At 40.8% G+C, this 17,558-nt stretch overlaps 1 protein-coding gene across 2 annotated transcripts in view; it reads left to right on the forward strand.

Moving 5' to 3' along the window:
* Positions 1 to 17,558, forward strand: part of eif2d (eukaryotic translation initiation factor 2D) — a 41,096-nt gene that overhangs the window by 19,631 nt on the left and 3,907 nt on the right. For both annotated transcript variants that reach the window (XM_062540292.1, XM_062540291.1), the window contains exons 10-14: positions 1,690 to 1,845; positions 2,031 to 2,120; positions 2,275 to 2,370; positions 2,498 to 2,618; positions 11,783 to 11,957. In XM_062540292.1, the coding sequence (XP_062396276.1) occupies positions 1,690 to 1,845; positions 2,031 to 2,120; positions 2,275 to 2,370; positions 2,498 to 2,618; positions 11,783 to 11,957 (638 nt within the window). The remainder of the gene's footprint in view (positions 1 to 1,689; positions 1,846 to 2,030; positions 2,121 to 2,274; positions 2,371 to 2,497; positions 2,619 to 11,782; positions 11,958 to 17,558) is intronic.

Genomic DNA, 17,558 nt, shown 5'->3' on the forward strand with positions numbered 1-17,558 from the left:
AGACAAAACTCATTTGTGGATCCATCTGTTCTCGAACCTGCTAAATGTAAATTAGATAAAATCATCAAATAAAAAAAAACGATTTCTGTATCCTATTCCTATATTTTGCACACAAGTGTGACAACAATAATGGGATTGCTTACTCGAAGAAAGTCAGCCTACGCAGTCAATCAGGGAAATAGCTTCAATTCACACTTATTAGTCAGGCTACAGCTATTCACTTGGATCATCTTGTCCCATTTGTATTTTGTTTTAATGAAAACTATTGGAAATATGTGAAAGCGGCCAGGAAATGTTTTAGGCATGGGGATATGCGTGAAGCCGACCCCATTCATCGCAGATTTCGAGGAAGGAAAGCTCTTCAAAATCTAAAATGTCAGTGAATAATCAATCGTGAAACTAAACATAGGCATTATCTCTATACGTTTCACATTACCAAATTCTTGATATCCTCTGATAAGAACACAGTTTTCATTGCATACAGTGAGGAGCATATGTATTTGATACCATGCTAAAACAGGAATATAAAATCATCATTTGACAATTGATCTTAATGCCTTAATTTAAAATAAAAATGGTAAAAATGGTGCTTTTTCCAGTAGGCCTATTAGCCTGTTTGTTTTGCATTGAGCTCAATGAGCATCAAACAGGCTAATAGGCCTACTGGAAAAAGCACCATGCCAATCTCTAGCTATGGTGAAAGGTATGTGATGATGTGGGGCTATTTTAATTCCAACGGCCAAGGGAACTTTAGCAGGATGCATAATATCCTGGATCCATGAAATAACTGGCCTTAAAAAATAAAAATCTGCCTGCCCCTATGTTAACCCTATGTGTTAAATTCCCATAGGGTTACATTGGGGGTCAAATATTTCCTTCCCCCTAGCATTTAGGAAGAACATTAATTTATATACTAAACATTCTTCAATCACAAAGAAAATTGGTGTACAAGATTGTTTCTGAAGCTCATTTGCTGTGCCACCTCAGCAGTAGGCCTACAGTCACCCTTTATAAGTTTCACAAATAATAATAAAGTATCATAGCGCTAATTAATTAATATTAGCAGTGTTTTGTTTAACGTAACCAAAACGAGAAGGATTTTGCGAGTCTTTTGAGTTAGTCCTGTTTGTAGACTCCAGCAGTCGTCAGCTTGAATTTTACTGATCATTCATCTGTGTGTTTGCGCATATGTGTGTTGTGAGGAGCAGATAGCAATGAAAACACGAGAATGAGATGGAGTTTCATTGTAGCATTTGTAATCAAGTGGAATGGATTTGACATGGACGTCGGAGATATTGCGAACAGTTTTAAAACAGCACGCTAAAACAGCTATCGTTACGTTTTTTTGTAGGCTACTTGTTATAATCTGTTATGAGACTGTTATCAGAGAACAAACTCACTGAGAATGACTCTCAGAGATGTATGTAATGTAACACTGAAGTGGAGAGATCGCTAATCACGCATGGCCATAGATAGCGCATGTCTGTTTACCTTGTTCAATCATCACGTCGCGGGCTAATAAAATACCGTGCGCGGGCCGGATCTGGCTCGCGGGCCGCCATTTGGGGACCACTGGTGTAGCCTACATGTTTTCCTCTCTTAGATCAGTGGCTTCATCAGACTTCTCATAGACAGTATAATTCCTTTGGTGAATTTTTGCTTTTGAGCCTGTGCTTTTGCCTCCTACAGACTGCGCTCGTTTGTTACCCCTGATGATTGTGGGCTAGTGGATGCCCCAGCGGAGGCGGGGCAGGGGAGTGAGGTGCTATACCAGCCCCCTGAGATCTCCGTAATGTATATGGTTACGGCACGGTTAGAGCCTCTCTTCCAAGATGCACACAAAAGGTGCGTGACTGCTTTAGTTGGATGAATATGCTTGTATCAGATTTTGATGTACTATGCATATAGCAAAAGAGAACGTATATACACCAGATCTTGAAAGCTGTAGTTATCTTCGTGTTGAGTAATTTAATATCGAATAGTCTGGGCTTTGTTGTGAGGTTGGCTCAGACTGCGTCTGTTATCCTCAGGAAAGGAGCAGCGTTGCAGCCTGCAGACGTCAGAACTATCATCACTGACTACGTCAAGAGGAATGAGCTGGTTGATGAGATCAACAAAAAGTGAGGATTGAAGAGAGGTTATGCCTTATGATTTAGCATTTAAAAAGTTAGGTGTTTTCTCACCAAACGTGTGTGTATAATAATCGGTCTATGTTTTGGGCCATGTAAGTCTAAATGTTAGCAGCTCTGATTGCTATCTCTGTTCCCTTTTCAGCTTTGTCACTATTAACCCAACTCTGTGTGACTGTTTGCTGGAGAAATCGGAATACAATGAAATTGAAAAGCTCAAATGGGATGATCTTTTCACAAGGTAAAGGCCTCAAAACACCTGTCACCAAACTACTAGTGACTAGAGTGAGTTAATCATTTTGAAAAGGATTTAATTAGGTTTTTTTTTTTGTCTGAGTTGACTGAATAGCGCCCCCTTGTGTTTGCAGAACGCTGGGCAAGATGCAGCAGTGCCACCAGCTGCAGTTCCCTGGACAGCCAGCAGTAGTGAAGAAGGGCGCTGTGGAGCCCATCGATATCTCAGTGGCCTCCAGGGGCTCCAACAAAAAGGTACTTAACTGGATTAGATAAGAGCATAAAGCATTGTACTCCCCTGCACTGGTATGGCCTTGATCTGCCATCAGAAGTACTGCTCTGATTCATCATCTGTGTGTTATACCTGGTATGGTGTGACTTCATTTCATGTCTGAATATGTTGTGTCATTTTTTGAGTATTTCTGTGTTGTATATGATAGTGTGTACTGTCTTGGCAAAGCATAACACTTTATTCAGTGGAAGTGTTTTCATTGTGCATATAGAGCCATATTCCCCAGCTTTTCATATTTCATAGCAATGCTCCTCATACAGTATGTGTATGTTTCTTCTATGTAATGTATGTTCCTATGTGTGCCGTAAAGTGTAAAGTGCTAAGTGCTACTACTTCTAAAGTACAGATGGTACGGGTTGAGAATGCTCCTTTCTTTCCCGCACATCGGGACTCCCGAAGCATCGGGAAAACTGCAACCGCAAGGGGGCAACATAGACCGCCCTAATAATATGAAGGTTCGGCTCATGGAAAAACCCAAGGACTCCGCGCTGGTGACAAGCGGAGAAAAGAGACATGACGCTCGGCATGTTAGATTGCAGTTGCAGAGTTTTCGAATGTTTACAGCCTACCTCACAGCTCTCTCACTCGACGTAGCCTATAACTCATCAGTCCAGCAGAGATGCCAGAGCAACGTTTTGGTCAATGGAGAGGGAGAGAAATGCTCCGCATATCCGTCTCATTTAATCATTAAAATTAAAGTGATGACTGGCGAAATTAATCAAACGACGTTTCAATAAACCATTGTTGAAATGAATGAAAATGGTTTTAGAAACATATAGGCCTATCAGAAGGAAATAGCCTTCAATTCAACCTGAAATAGTCGAAAGGCAACCTTAGATTAATTCATGAATTCATTACGGTTACAAGACCGCATTTCCGTGAATAGGCTATTATTGTCAACGTCAAGGCGAAGACGAAAGAGATGGACAAGATGGACATTTTGGCAACATTTACATGCTAGGAATACTTAGAAATGTGTAGGCTATTTTAAAACGGAGGCATGTTCATTTTAACGGCGACACTGGGTAGCCAGCACTTGTTATCACAGATTTTGTCCCCACCACTTTTGACGACTGAAAATAAAATGTATTTAACAGAAATCTCTTTAATACATGCCTATGCTTGTCACTTTACTTATAACCGTAGGCTACATGCATGGAGAAGATCGCGCATTTTGTAACATTGTAACAATGGATGGTCAGATATGCGATAGGGCAGTGAGGGTAATTCATTGTAACCATCGACTAGCAGGCCTAGCTCCGCAAAATAAGTTTCTAGCAACGTATGTATCGTATGGATGTTCATGTTGATTCAGAGATAGGCATAGACTACCATAGGCTGCTGGGCGTCAAGCTATATGACAGCATGTTATCATGTGGTGAATTAATAACTAACGTCAGTTTAACATGTCAGAACTTTTGATCGGCGTTTCAAGTACATCTGCCGAATAAAGCCTATTAAGGTTCACATCCAACTGTGGCGCAAGTGGTTGAAGCATAGGAGTCGTACGCCAGCGACCGGGGTTCGAAAGCCAGTCGAGGCACCTCCCCGGAAATCATCAAAACAAAATGCATCGATTTATTAAAAAAAATGAAAGACTTTCTGTTTTGAGATTCATTTTATGTTTGCGATGTCTGCTGAAAAGAAAAGTTAATATGTTAATTCGTGGTTCAGCGCGCACTCACACACATTTTTACATTGACATAGTGTCGGGCTCAAGTGTCGTCCTCAGTGCCGCACATAGGCTATAATGTAGTGAACTGGTTAGACGAGTGTGGGGGAGGGGGAATGATCGCACAAGACAATTGTTCTTCATGAAATGAATCTCACAGGCGGCTGTCGATTTTTAAATGTAGCCTACTACACCACTTGCGAAATCGGACGTGGCACATAGCCTAATTATTAGGTTACTGGATAGCAAATCCATAGACTTTGTTATATCCTTGGCGGAGATAATAATTAGGCCTATCAAATTAAAAGCACACTACGACAGGTATACGTGTGTGATCACGCAACACAAGAGAGCATTTAGCGATGGGACAGTTGTGAATGAGTGCTTAACACCCTGGAGTCTAAATATCCCCGGGGGATTTGAAAAACTGTTCCAAACACACATCTCAATCTCTGCTTTTATCATATTATAGAAACACCATTAGAAGCCTTTAATCAACTCGTTTTCAAATATATAACCTATGTTTTAAGAGAATATGGCAATGATAATGGCACTTTCTAAAAACAATAAATTCTTAGGATTTGTCCTCTCACCTGCAGCAGGCCCATTCAAAAGCCCATCCACCTAATTTGCATTTGAAAGAGCCAATCACTAAAGTGACACATTTAGTCTAGCCTACTTTATGAGTTTTTTTTGACCCCTCTAATAAATTGCCTATAGTCCTACTACGATAATGGAGGAAGGGCTGCCTAACTGTTCCCCCTAAGAGTTTTTTCATAAGATAAAATGTTTACTCTATTTAAGTTTAGGATTTGGTAGACAAGACAACCTCGGAAAAGTTCTTCAGATAAACAATGTTTTATTGAATTAAAGGAAAGAAAATGTATCGCCAGGGTTTCGGGGCTTGCGAAGGCATTCGTTGATCTTATCGATGCAGTCCTTGCGGCCACTTCTCCCCATCGTAGGAAACTTTCTGCTTAGTGTTGACAACACAAAGGTCTTGACGTTGTGTGGCAGTGCTTGCTTGCCCTTCGATCCATCCCAGTTGGTGGTTTTGCACCAGGCTCTGTAGTGCTCCTTTGTGGTGATGGCTCTGAAGAGCAGGCATCCGTATCTACCAACGTTGCCGCGACTCTGTTGGTGAATTCGAGCATGTTGTTCTGGGCCAACAGCAAGCAAAGTCACGTCATCGTGCTGAGAAGGAACTTGAATGCTGTTGTCGAATGTGGCAGAGAATACAGAAGAAGACTTTAACTATTACTTATATATTCTTATGACGAAACGCGAAGAAAAAATACGAGGACTGACCATCTCGCCTCTCCGCGTTTCCCCCAATAGGCCTACCATGGCGACAAAGAAATAAATATGATTTGACATTTTAATGTTTGTAGCGCGCCAGTTTACCCAGTGTGTGTGCATTGAGTAGTTCCTTAAAATACGGAACAAAGAGCGTCCCGTAGGCTATCTGTTCAATACAGAAGAAGACTTTAACTATTACTTATATATTTCTTATAACGAAACGCGAAGAAAAAATACGAGGACTGACCATCTCGCCTCTCCGCGTTTCCCCCAATATCATGGCGACAAAGAGAAATACATATGATTTGACATTTTAATGTTTGTAGCGCGCCAGTTTACCCAGTGTGTGTGCATTGAGTAGTTCCTTAAAATACGGAACAAAGAGCGTCCCGTAGGCTATCTGTTTAATACAGAAGAAGACTTTAACTATTACTTATATATTTCTTATAACGAAACGCGAAGAAAAAATACGAGGACTGACCATCTCGCCTCTCCGCGTTTCCCCCAATATCATGGCGACAAAGAGAAATAAATATGATTTGACATTTTAATGTTTGTAGCGCGCCAGTTTACCCAGTGTGTGTGCATTGAGTAGTTCCTTAAAATACGGAACAAAGAGCGTCCCGTAGGCTATCTGTTTAATACAGAAGAAGACTTTAACTATTACTTATATATTTTTTATAACGAAACGCGAAGAAAAAAAAAGAGGACTGACCATCTCGCCTCTCCGCGTTTCCCCCAATATCATGGCGACAAAGAGAAATAAATATGATTTGACATTTTAATGTTTGTAGCGCGCCAGTTTACCCAGTGTGTGTGAATTGAGTAGTTCCTTAAAATACGGAACAAAGAGCGTCCCGTAGGCTATCTGTTTAATACAGAAGAAGACTTTAACTATTACTTATATATTTCTTATAACGAAACACGAAGAACAAATACGAGGACTGACCATCTCGCCTCTCCGCGTTTCCCCCAATATCATGGCGATAAAGAGAAATAAATATGATTTGACATTTTAATGTTTGTAGCGCGCCAGTTTACCCAGTGTGTGTGCATTGAGTAGTTCCTTAAAATAGCCTACGGAACAAAGAGCGTCCCGTAGGCTATCTGTTTAATACGGAAGAAGACTTTAACTATTACTTATATATTTCTTATAACGCTGGCTGTAGGCGATTTCTATAACCATTTTCATTCATTTCAACAATGGTTCATTGAAGTGTCGTTTGAATAATTTCGCCAGTCATCACCTTCATTTTAATGATTCAATGAGATTAAGGAGTCGACTATTGACGGATATGCGGTCTTCATCATTAAATGCAGTTGAAACTTTCTGCCACCTGGTGGTTGTTTGGGCACATTGCCTTAGCCTCGAAAAAAATCAGCTTGACGCACTGCGGGATCTCTTCGGGAGTCCCGCGGGAGAAGGTGCATTCTCAACCCGTACCCACTGTAGTAGTGTTACTATTAATATTACAGTGGGTACGGGTTGAGAATGCACCTTCTCCCGCGGGACTCCCGAAGAGATCCCGCAGGCCGTCAAGCCGATTTTTTTCGAGGCTAAGGCAATGTACCCAAACAACCACCAGGTGGCAGAAAGTTTCATCCCGCATTTCAAAATGATGAAGACCGCATATCCGTCAATAGTCGACTCCTTAATCTCATTTAATCATTACAATGAAGGTGATGACTGGCGAAATTATTCAAACGACGTTTCAATGAACCATTGTTGAAATGAATGAAAATGGTTATAGAAAATCGCCTACAGCCTAACGCCGACACAGCTGATTCTTTGATTGATTCTAAGCTGTTTTGATGTGGGGGATGGGTAAACTGGCGCGCTACAAACATGCTACCAATCAAATGTAATATTAGTAGGACTAGCCTACTTAGACACTTTAGTCATAGGCAACGTTGCCATGTTAATTTGGGCTAGAAGTGCTTGCTTGTGGTGGCGCTCCTGTCCGCTGCTTCTCCCGAATTGTGTGGCAAATTTGTCAGCAATCAGCTTAAATGTCAAATCATATTTATTTCTCTTTGTCACCATGGTATTGGGGGAAACGTTTGTGCAGCGTTTCTCAAACTATGGGCCGCGAAACGTGGAGACTGCTGCTGGTCCGAGAGACATGGAGTGAAATTAGGTCCGGTGATCTGATAATTTGCTGCGCAATTGACCAAGCAACCGCGGACCGACAGAAAAAGAAAGCAAACGTTGCTGCGGAAATGCTTGCTAATTTGATGTGTTTAAACATAGAGCCATACAATTAGGTGTGTCTGTTATTATGATAATTTTCGAGCATAACTGCTTGTCCATAGCTCAGTGACAGGTGTTAATAGCCTTGCCATAAGCACTGCTGCAGGTGCTTCTTTTATTATGCGGTTAGAGCATAAGCGCTTACTCATATAGACTATAACTCAGGGACAGGTGCAAAACCACCAACTGGGATGGATCGAAGGGCAAGCAAGGACTGCCACACAACGTGAAGGCCTTTGTGTTGTCAACACTAAACAGAAAGTTTCCTATGATGGGGAGAAGTGGCCGCAAGGACTGCATCGATAAGATCAACGAATACAGTAATGTTTTACAACCCAGCTGGTATCCGCTGTTCATTCCGACATATCCCCACTCGGCGGTAGGCCTAGGCCTATTTAACTTTTTTTTTTTTCAAACAACGTGCCATTCCGACATGAGGTCATTAATAGGCTATTAATGTCATAACTATTAGGCTATCGTTAGGCTTACTATGCATGGCTGTAGGCAGCTGTGAGGCCACTGAGATCTGGACCTCATCGGTTTTGTGAAAGCCGATTGGAAATACATAAGTTTAGAGCGAACGTTTCAACTATGTTTGCCATGGTAGACAAAAACACTCAAATAAAACAATAGCCTATAAAATAACTGCATGCGTAATGGACACCACGGCTCTATATCCTAAATAATTTTCGAAGTTCGCCATTTGGTAATATGACCTATCCTTACTGACAATAATTTAGATTGAGCACAACTAAAGTTGCACGAAGGCAAAACACAGTCCTAAAAGCCTATTCTATATAGCCTGGCCAATATTGTAGATGTGCAAAAGCAGCATTTGCGTGCGTGCTTGCCGGTGAGGTGTAGCCTACAAAAATGAGCATAACATCTGATTATTAAAGTATGGCTATAGGATATAGGCTAGAGAAGAGTTGGTTTAAAATTCAAGTGTAGTAAAAAAGTTTGTGCACATCCCTGGTCAAGGTGCAGAACAAGAGTAGGCTAAATCATAAAAAAATGGAAAAAGGTTCGCACACTTGAAATCCTTCTTTTTTGATTTGATTTTATTTTAGTGTGGTCTTCTTCAGATTAAAATTCAAGTACGTGCGCTATTTAACCCCTCGAGACCGACTGCAGTCTGCTGACACAGCAAGACGACTCTCCCAACCCATTCATTCGTTTTGGCCGATATAACCCATTCATTCGTTTTGTGCGTATATAGATTCCTGCATGCTGCATTACCGTGACCCTTAGCCTACCTTGTGGATGATTTTTTCTCATTGGAATACAGCAGGACAGAATGCCTTTTATCTAACAAACGCAAAAGCTGAGATTGTTGGAAGGACTAGGCTACTCAACAAACTTGTTTTTCGTTTCTGGGAGATCTCGTTATCGTTTTGGATTGTCGGATTTTTATACTTATTGTTTGTACTTATGGACAATGAACTTTGAGGGGTGGTTGTTAGTGCTTTACAAAGCTTTGTGTTAATAAGTGTCGGTCCTCCTATCCTTCAGCTCACTGCGATGCAGTTGCCACTTCGTGGCATAGTGGCCACGAAGTCATTAACTGTTTACGACACAATACATGATATTTGTGTTTTTCGTTTCTTAGATTTAATCAAGTTTGACATGTAAACAGGCCTTCAGTCCGTTAATTTAAGGCCTTCTTTTGCATGGGGTTGCTCGCATCCGCCCGTAACCTAGACTATTATGTGCGTAGTGGCTGCACACTCTTGATTATAATAAGAGGCAAATTGTTACAGGACAACTTAAACTGACTTCCCCAATGCTTCCCCGCAGCACATTACATTTTAATATAGGCTAATATAGGATGAACAAAGTCTGTGCTATATTAAATCCAGTAGCCTAATAATTCTATGTGCCACGTCCGATTTCGCAAGTGATGTAGTAGGCTACGTTTAAACATCGACAAACGTCTGTGAGACTACCCATTTCATGAAGAGCAATTGTCTTGTGCGATCATTCCCCCTCCCCCACACTTGTCTAACCAGTTCACTAGACATTATAGCCTACCTATATGCGGCATTGAGGACGATTGCCTCCCTCCCCCCTCTCTCTCGACAGACACTTCCTGACACTAGGGCTCGGGATCATGACATCAAAACTTCGCGGGCACAGCCACATTGGCAGCTTCACTCCTTAGTTTACTATGGATTACTATGGATTTACTCCCGCCTTTTAGTGTGTTCCTGTTACTTCGTTTTTGCCTTCTTGGTAGTATGTTGCTGTGTAGTGGGGTGTAACAGTGCAACCCACGATCGCAAGAGGAAAATAATAAATCGCTACTATATTTCTGCTTCTTGTCTTGTGCATCTGAATGAATGGATATTACGTTCAGTGCGCTACCAAATGGCGGCGATATTCCTAGAATGCAAGGCGTGTGCCCGAGCCCTATTATGTAAATGTAAAAATGTGTGTGTGTGTGTGTGTGTGTGTGTGTGTGTGTGTGTGTGTGCGCTGAACCACGAATTCACATATTAACTTTTCTTTTCAGCAGACATCGCAATCATAAAAAAATCGCAAAACTTTTTAATAAAATAATGCCTCTTGTCTTAATGGGTTCCGCTGACGTATGATTAAGATGCCTCAACCAGTTACGCCACAGTTCGAGTGTCAATCTCTTCGCACTTAGCCAAGAAATATAAAGGATTCAGTCAGTCGAGTTCATTTATTCGCGGCATGCACTTGAAACGCCGATCAAAAGTTCTGACATGTTAAACTGACGTTAGTCATTCATTCACCACATGATAAAATGCTGTTATATTGACGCACAGTAGCCCACGGTAGTCTATGTCTATCTCTGAATCAACATGAACATGCATAACGAGATCCATATATTCTAAGTTGCTAGAAACTTCTTTTGCGGAGCTATAGGCCTACTAGTCGATGGTTACAATGAATCACCCTCACTGCCCTATCGCATATCTGACCATCAATTGTTACAATGTTACAAAATGCACGATCTTCTCCATGCATGTAGCCTACGGTTATAAGTAAAGTGACATGATAGGCATGTAGGCCTATTAAAGATATTTCTGTTAAATACATTTTATTTTCAGTTGTCAAAAGTGGTGGGGACAAAATCTGTGATAAAGTGCTGGGTAAGCTACCCAGCGTCGCCGGTTAAAATGAACATGCCTCCGTTTTAAAATAGCCTATAGGCCTACACATTTCTAAGTATTCCTAGCATAAATGTAGCCTAAATGTCCATCTTGTCCATCTCTTTCGTCTTCGCCTTGACAATAATAGCCTATTCACGGAAATGCGGTCTTGTAACCGTAATGAATTAATGAATTAATCTAAGGTTGCCTATATCGAGTCTTTCAGGTGGAATTGAAGGCTTCTAAAACCATTTTCATTAATTTCAACAATGGTTTATTGAAACGTCGTTTGATTATAATTTCGCCAGTCATCACCTTCATTTTAATGATTAGCCTAAATGAGACGGATTAAATGAGACGGATATGCGGAGCATTTCTCTCCCTCTCCATTGACCAAAACGTTGCTCTGGCATCTCTGCTGGACTGACTGAGTTATAGGCTACGTCGAGTGAGAGAGCCAGCTGTGAGGTACGCTGTAAAACATTCGAAAACTCTGAAACTGCAATCTGACATGCCGAGCGTGATGTCTCTTTTCTCCGCTTGTCACCAGCGCGGTGTCTTCGGGTTTTTCCGTGTTTTCCGGTATGAGCCGAACCTTCATTTTATTAAGGCGGTCTTATGTTGCCCCCTTGCGGTTGCAGTTTTAATTAAAGTCCCGATGCTTCGGGAGTCCCGATGTGCGGGAAAGAAAGGAGCATTCTCAACCCGTACCATCTGTATTACTACCAGTAGTAATTGTAGTAGTAGTAGTAGTATTATAATTCCATACCTCTCTCCTTCTCTCAGGTCACCATTGTAAAGAACCTGGAGGTGTATGGACTGGACCCGGCGCTGGTGTTGGTGGCCCTTCAGCACCGGGTTCAGGCCAGCGCGGTGCTGCACAGTGCGCCAGGCGCCAAAGACCGTGTTCTGGTCCAGGTCCAGGGGAACCAGATCACGCAAGTGGGCAAGCTGCTGCTAGGTAGGTACCACATGGCCCATGTGTCCTCATTCTGCTGCTAGGTTGGTACCACACAGTCCATGTGTCCTTATTCTGCTGCTAGGTAAGATAAGATAAGATAAAATAATCCCTTTCTCCCAAAGGAGAAATTTGCATTGTTACATCGTCCAGACAGTAAAGGAAGTAAAGAATTCGGTTGTTAAGTCCGACATCACGGACCCAGCAGCTAATTTGGGTAACACTTTATTTTAATGTCGCTGTTACAGTGTACCTACCTAATTAGGTACAGTGGTACAACCTGTGTAACAACATGTACTAGCATGTACTAGCATTGTACTTGCCTTATGTATTTGTGGGTACCTACATATAGTTACATTGTAATACCGAGTGTTTTTTCAAAACTTTGTCAATTTCGCAATATTTTTCATCAGAGGCAAAGTGCTGACCTGAGACCAGCTGGATGGGGTAAATCTGGTCATGATAGATTTAATGTACATAACTGGTACACTTCATTTTAATGGGTTTATGCCACTGTATCAAAGAGTAATAAGTGTGTATCAACACAGTTGATACATGTGCTACGTAGGGTAATGGCAGACATGTTCCAAGACATCAAAGACACAACATATATGTCATATGTGCGTGCAAGTAATTAACTGGTACACTTGACAGGTTTATTCCACTGTATCAAAAAGTAACAAAGGTGTAGCAGTGCAGCTGTTACATGTACACTAATGACAATGTGGCCTTGACTGGAGCTAAGAATGTTTTGTATCTTAAATCTATCATGATCAGTTTACCCCATCCAGCAGGTCTCAGATCAGCCCTTTGCCTCTGATGAAAAAAGTTTTGAAAAAGCACTCAGTATTACAATGTAACAAGTATATGTAGGTCCCCACAAATACATAATATAAGTACAATGCTAGTACATGCTAGTACATGTTGTTACACAGGTTGTACCACTGTACCTAATTAGGTAGGTACACTGTAACAGCGACACATTAAAATAAAGTGTTACCCTAATTTGTGAAAAGACGTTTATTAGCGCAGCCAGACGGGTTTTGCTACTTGTAAACTTTGTCATCACCACCTTCGTTTTAGCGGTTTTAAAACAAAATCGCTAAACTTTAACAAAGTAATCACTGTAGCTATGCAGCCAGATGATATATGAATGGGTAACGTCCAGGTTTCCGCGAAAAATATAGATTTGATTAGGTTGAGGCAACAAGTCCCTATAAGATGACAATTTTCTTAAAGGCTAGTCAGAATAGCGGAAAATAATAGTTTATTTTACTGTCTATGGAGAATAACATGTGAGTTTGAAAGCCGTTGGACCCGGAAAACTATTTATTATCCCATTATTACATCATCACTTAAAAACCGAATAAGACTTTCAGACAAGCCCCCCACATACAACAGTACATCTGTCAGACATGCATTATGCAACAGTACACATTCCATGGGCTTGCACTCCACTATACCTATTGGAGCACATGTGGGGAAAGCACCACACGTGGAGGGGTGCATGCCCATGGAATGTGTGCTGTTGCATGCTGCATGTATTACAGATGTACTGTAGGTAGGTAGGTACAGATGGTACGGGTTGAGAATGCTCCTTTCTTTCCCGCACATCGGGAATCCCAAAGGTTCGGGACTTTGTAATTAAAACTGCAACCGCAAGGGGGCAACATAAGACCGCCCTAATAACATGAAGGAAAACACGGAAAAACCCGAAGACACCGCGCTGGTGACAAGTTTTGAAAAGAGACATGACGCTCGGCATGTCAGATTGCAGTTGCAGAGTTTTCGAATGTTTTACAGCCTACCTCACAGCTCTCTCACGCGACATAGCCTAAAACTCAGTCAGTCCAGCAGAGATGCCAGAGCAACGTTTTGGTCAATGGAGAGGGAGAGAAATGCTCCGCATATCCGTCTCATTTAATCATTAAAATGAAGGCGATGACTGGCGAAATTAATCAAACGACGTTTCAATAAACCATTGTTGAAATTAATGAAAATTATCTTAGAAAATCGCCTATAGGCCTATCAGAAGGAAATAGCCTTCAATTCACGAAAGACTCGATAGGCAACCTTAGATTAATTCATTAATTCATTACTGTTACAAGACCGCATTTCCGTGAATAGGCTATTATTGTCAAGGCGAAGACGAAAGAGATGGACAAGATGGACATTTAGGCAACATTTACATGCTAGGAATACTTAGAAATGTGTATAGGCTATTTTAAAACGGAGGCATGTTCATTTTAACCGGCGACGTGGGTAGCCTACATGTAGCCTACCCAGCACAGATTTGTATCACAGATTTTGTCCCCACCACTTTTGACAACTGAAAATAAAATGTATTTAACAGAAATATCTTTAATACATGCCTATGCTTGTCACTTTACTTATAACCCTAGGCTACATGCATGGAGAAGATTGCGCATTTTGTAACATTGTAACAATGGATGGTCAGATATGCGATAGGGCAGTGAGGGTTATTCATTGTAACCATCGACTAGTAGGCCTAGCTCCGCAAAATAAGTTTCTAGCAACTTATGTATCGTATGCATGTTCATGTTGATTCAGAGATAGACATAGAGTACTGTAGGCTGCTGTGCGTCAAGCTATATGACAGCATTTTATCATGTGATGAATTAATAACTAACGTCAGTTTAACATGTCAGAACTTTTGATCGGAGTTAACATGCATGCCGCGAATGGCCCATGCATAGTAAGCCAGCGACAGGGGTTCAAACCTCACTTTACGAATCTCTCCGAAACCTATCAAGACAAAAGCCATCGATTTATTAAAAAATGAAAGATTTTCTCAGTTTTGCGATTTGTTTTATGTTTGCAATGTCTGCTGAAAAGAAAAGTTAATATGTGAATTCGTGGTTCAGCGCACACTCACACATTTTTACATGTAGGCCTACATAGTGTCGGTGTCTGTCGGGAGAGAAGGGGGGAGGGTAGCAGTCGTCCTCAATGCCGCATATAGGTAGGCTATAATTTAGTGAACTGGTTAGACGAGTGTGGGGGAGGGGGAATGATCGCACAAGACAGAATTGCTCTTCATGAAATGGATCTCACAGACGGCTGTCGGTTTTCTCTCTCTCTGGGTTGGGAGCGTCGCTTGGCTGTGTCAGCAGACTGCAATACAGTCGGTCTCGAGGGGTTAAATAGCGCTCGTTACTTGAATTTTAATCTGAAGAAGACCACACAGTCGAAATGTCATTCCTTTCTGCTAAAGAAAAGAAAATACAATCAAAAAAGAAGGATTTCAAGTGTGCGAACCTTTTTCCAATTTTTATGATTTACTCTTGTTCTGCTCCTTGACCGGGGATGTGCACAAACTTTTTTACTACACTTGAATTTTAAACCAGCTCTTCTCTTACCATTAGCCTATATCCTACAGTCATACTTTAATAATCAGATGTTATGCTCATTTTTGTAGGCTAGCACGCACGCAAATGCTGGTTTTGCACATCTACAATATAGGCTAATTGGCCAGGCTATATACAGTGGCTATAGTAAGTATTCATACCCATGCTAAAGTTGACTAAAAAGAGGAATATAAAATTGATTGTAATGCCTTAATTCAAAAAATGAGTAAAAATCAAACCGCTAAGGACACTCATTTTCTTTGTGATTGAAGAATGTATCGTAAATAGATAAATGTTCTTCCTTAAATACAGGGAGCATAAGTAATTGACCCCTATGTTAAATTCCCATAGGAGCAGGAGGATTTTTTATATGTTTTTATTTTTAAAGGCCAGCTATATTAAAAATCCTCCTGCTCCTATGGGAATTTAACATAGGGGTCAATTACTTATGCTCCCTGTATTTAAGGAAGAACATTGATCTATTTACGATACATTCTTCAATCACAAAGAAAATTAGTGTCCTTAGCGGTTTGATTTGTACTCATTTTTTGAATTAAGGCATTACAATCAATTCTCAAAAGATGATTTTATATTCCTCTTTTTAGTCAACTTTAGCATGGGTATGAATACTTACTATAGCCACTGTATATAATAGGCTTAGGACTGTATTTTGCCTTCGTGCAACTTTAGTTGTGCTCAATCTAAATTATTGTCAGTAAGGATAGGTCATATTACCAAATGGCGAACCTAGAAAATTATTTAGGATATAGAGCCGTGTCCATTACGCACTACAGTTATTTTTTAGGCTATTGTTTTATTTGAGTGTTTTTGTCTACCATGACATACCGATAGTTAGCAAACACATGTATTTCCAGCTCTCAAAACCGATGCGGTCCAGATCTCAGTGGTCTCATAGCTGCCTACAGCCATGCATTGTAAGCCTAATGATAACCTTGCCAAATAAGTCATCAGTCACACACCCCTAATCGCGGGGTTGACCTGTTCCTTTCACACTGAGCCCCGATGAAAACAACCTCCTTGGCGGAGATAATAATTAGGCCTATCAAATTAAAAGCACACTACGACAGGTATACTTGTGTGATCATTCAACACAAGAGAGCATTTAGCGATGGGACAGTTGTGAATGAGTGCTTAACACCCTGGAGTCTAAATACCCCCCGGGGGATTGTTCCAAACACACATCTCAATATCTGCTTTTATCATATTATAGAAACACCATTAGAAACCTTTAATCAGCTCGTTTTCAAATATATAGCCTAGGCTATGTTTTAAGAGAATATGGCAATGATAATGGCCGGGTTTCCCAAAATCGTTAAGAAGCTCTTAAGTGCTAAGAACTTCTTAGGAGCATTGCAAGAATGTTCTAAGAACGCTCCTAAGAAGTTCTTAGGACTTAAGAGCTTCTTAACGATTTTGGGAAACCCGGCCATTGGCACTTTGTAAAAACAATAAATTGTCATAATAACAGACACACCTAATTGTATGGCTCTATGTTCAAACACATCAAATTAGCAAGCATTTCCTCCAACGTTTCAAGCAACGTTTCAAGCAACGTTTGCTTTCTTTTTCTGTCGGTCCGCGGTTGGTTGGTCAATTGCGCAGCAAATTATCAGATGAAGCACCGGACCTAATTTCACTCCATGTCTCGCGGACCAGCAGCAGTCTCCACGTTTCGCGGCCCATAGTTTGAGAAACACTGCATTAAAGTGTCATTAGGTTGTAGGCTATATGTTAAGTGTTTTCTTTGTGTGTTTTTCATTTTAGTGTGTGTGCATTGAGTAGTTCCTTAAAAAACGGAACAAAGAGCGTCCCGTATCTGTTCAATACGGAAGAAGACTTTAACTATTACTTTTATATTTCTTATAACGAAACGTGAAGCAAAAATACGAGGACTGACCATCTCGTTTCCCCCAATACCATGGCGGCAAAGAGAAATAAATATGATTTGACATTTAACCCTTTCATGCGCAACGTCCACATGTGTGGACAGTAACTTTAACTCTGTTTTCTACTTATTTATCATGTTGATATACACCAATCCACTTCAGGGCAGTTTTAGTAGGTCCTTGGCAATATATTAACAATATGTATCATCTTATATTTGGAATATTGACTGCTTGATGACATCATCAATTCAACATGAGTGACAGTAATGGCCATATGCTGAATGCTCCAGGCATATCTGTAAAAAGCTAGTACTCAAGAAGGCAAAATC

The sequence above is a fragment of the Sardina pilchardus genome, chromosome 7 (assembly GCF_963854185.1).
Source record: "Sardina pilchardus chromosome 7, fSarPil1.1, whole genome shotgun sequence".
Taxonomy (NCBI): Eukaryota; Metazoa; Chordata; class Actinopteri; order Clupeiformes; family Clupeidae; genus Sardina; species Sardina pilchardus.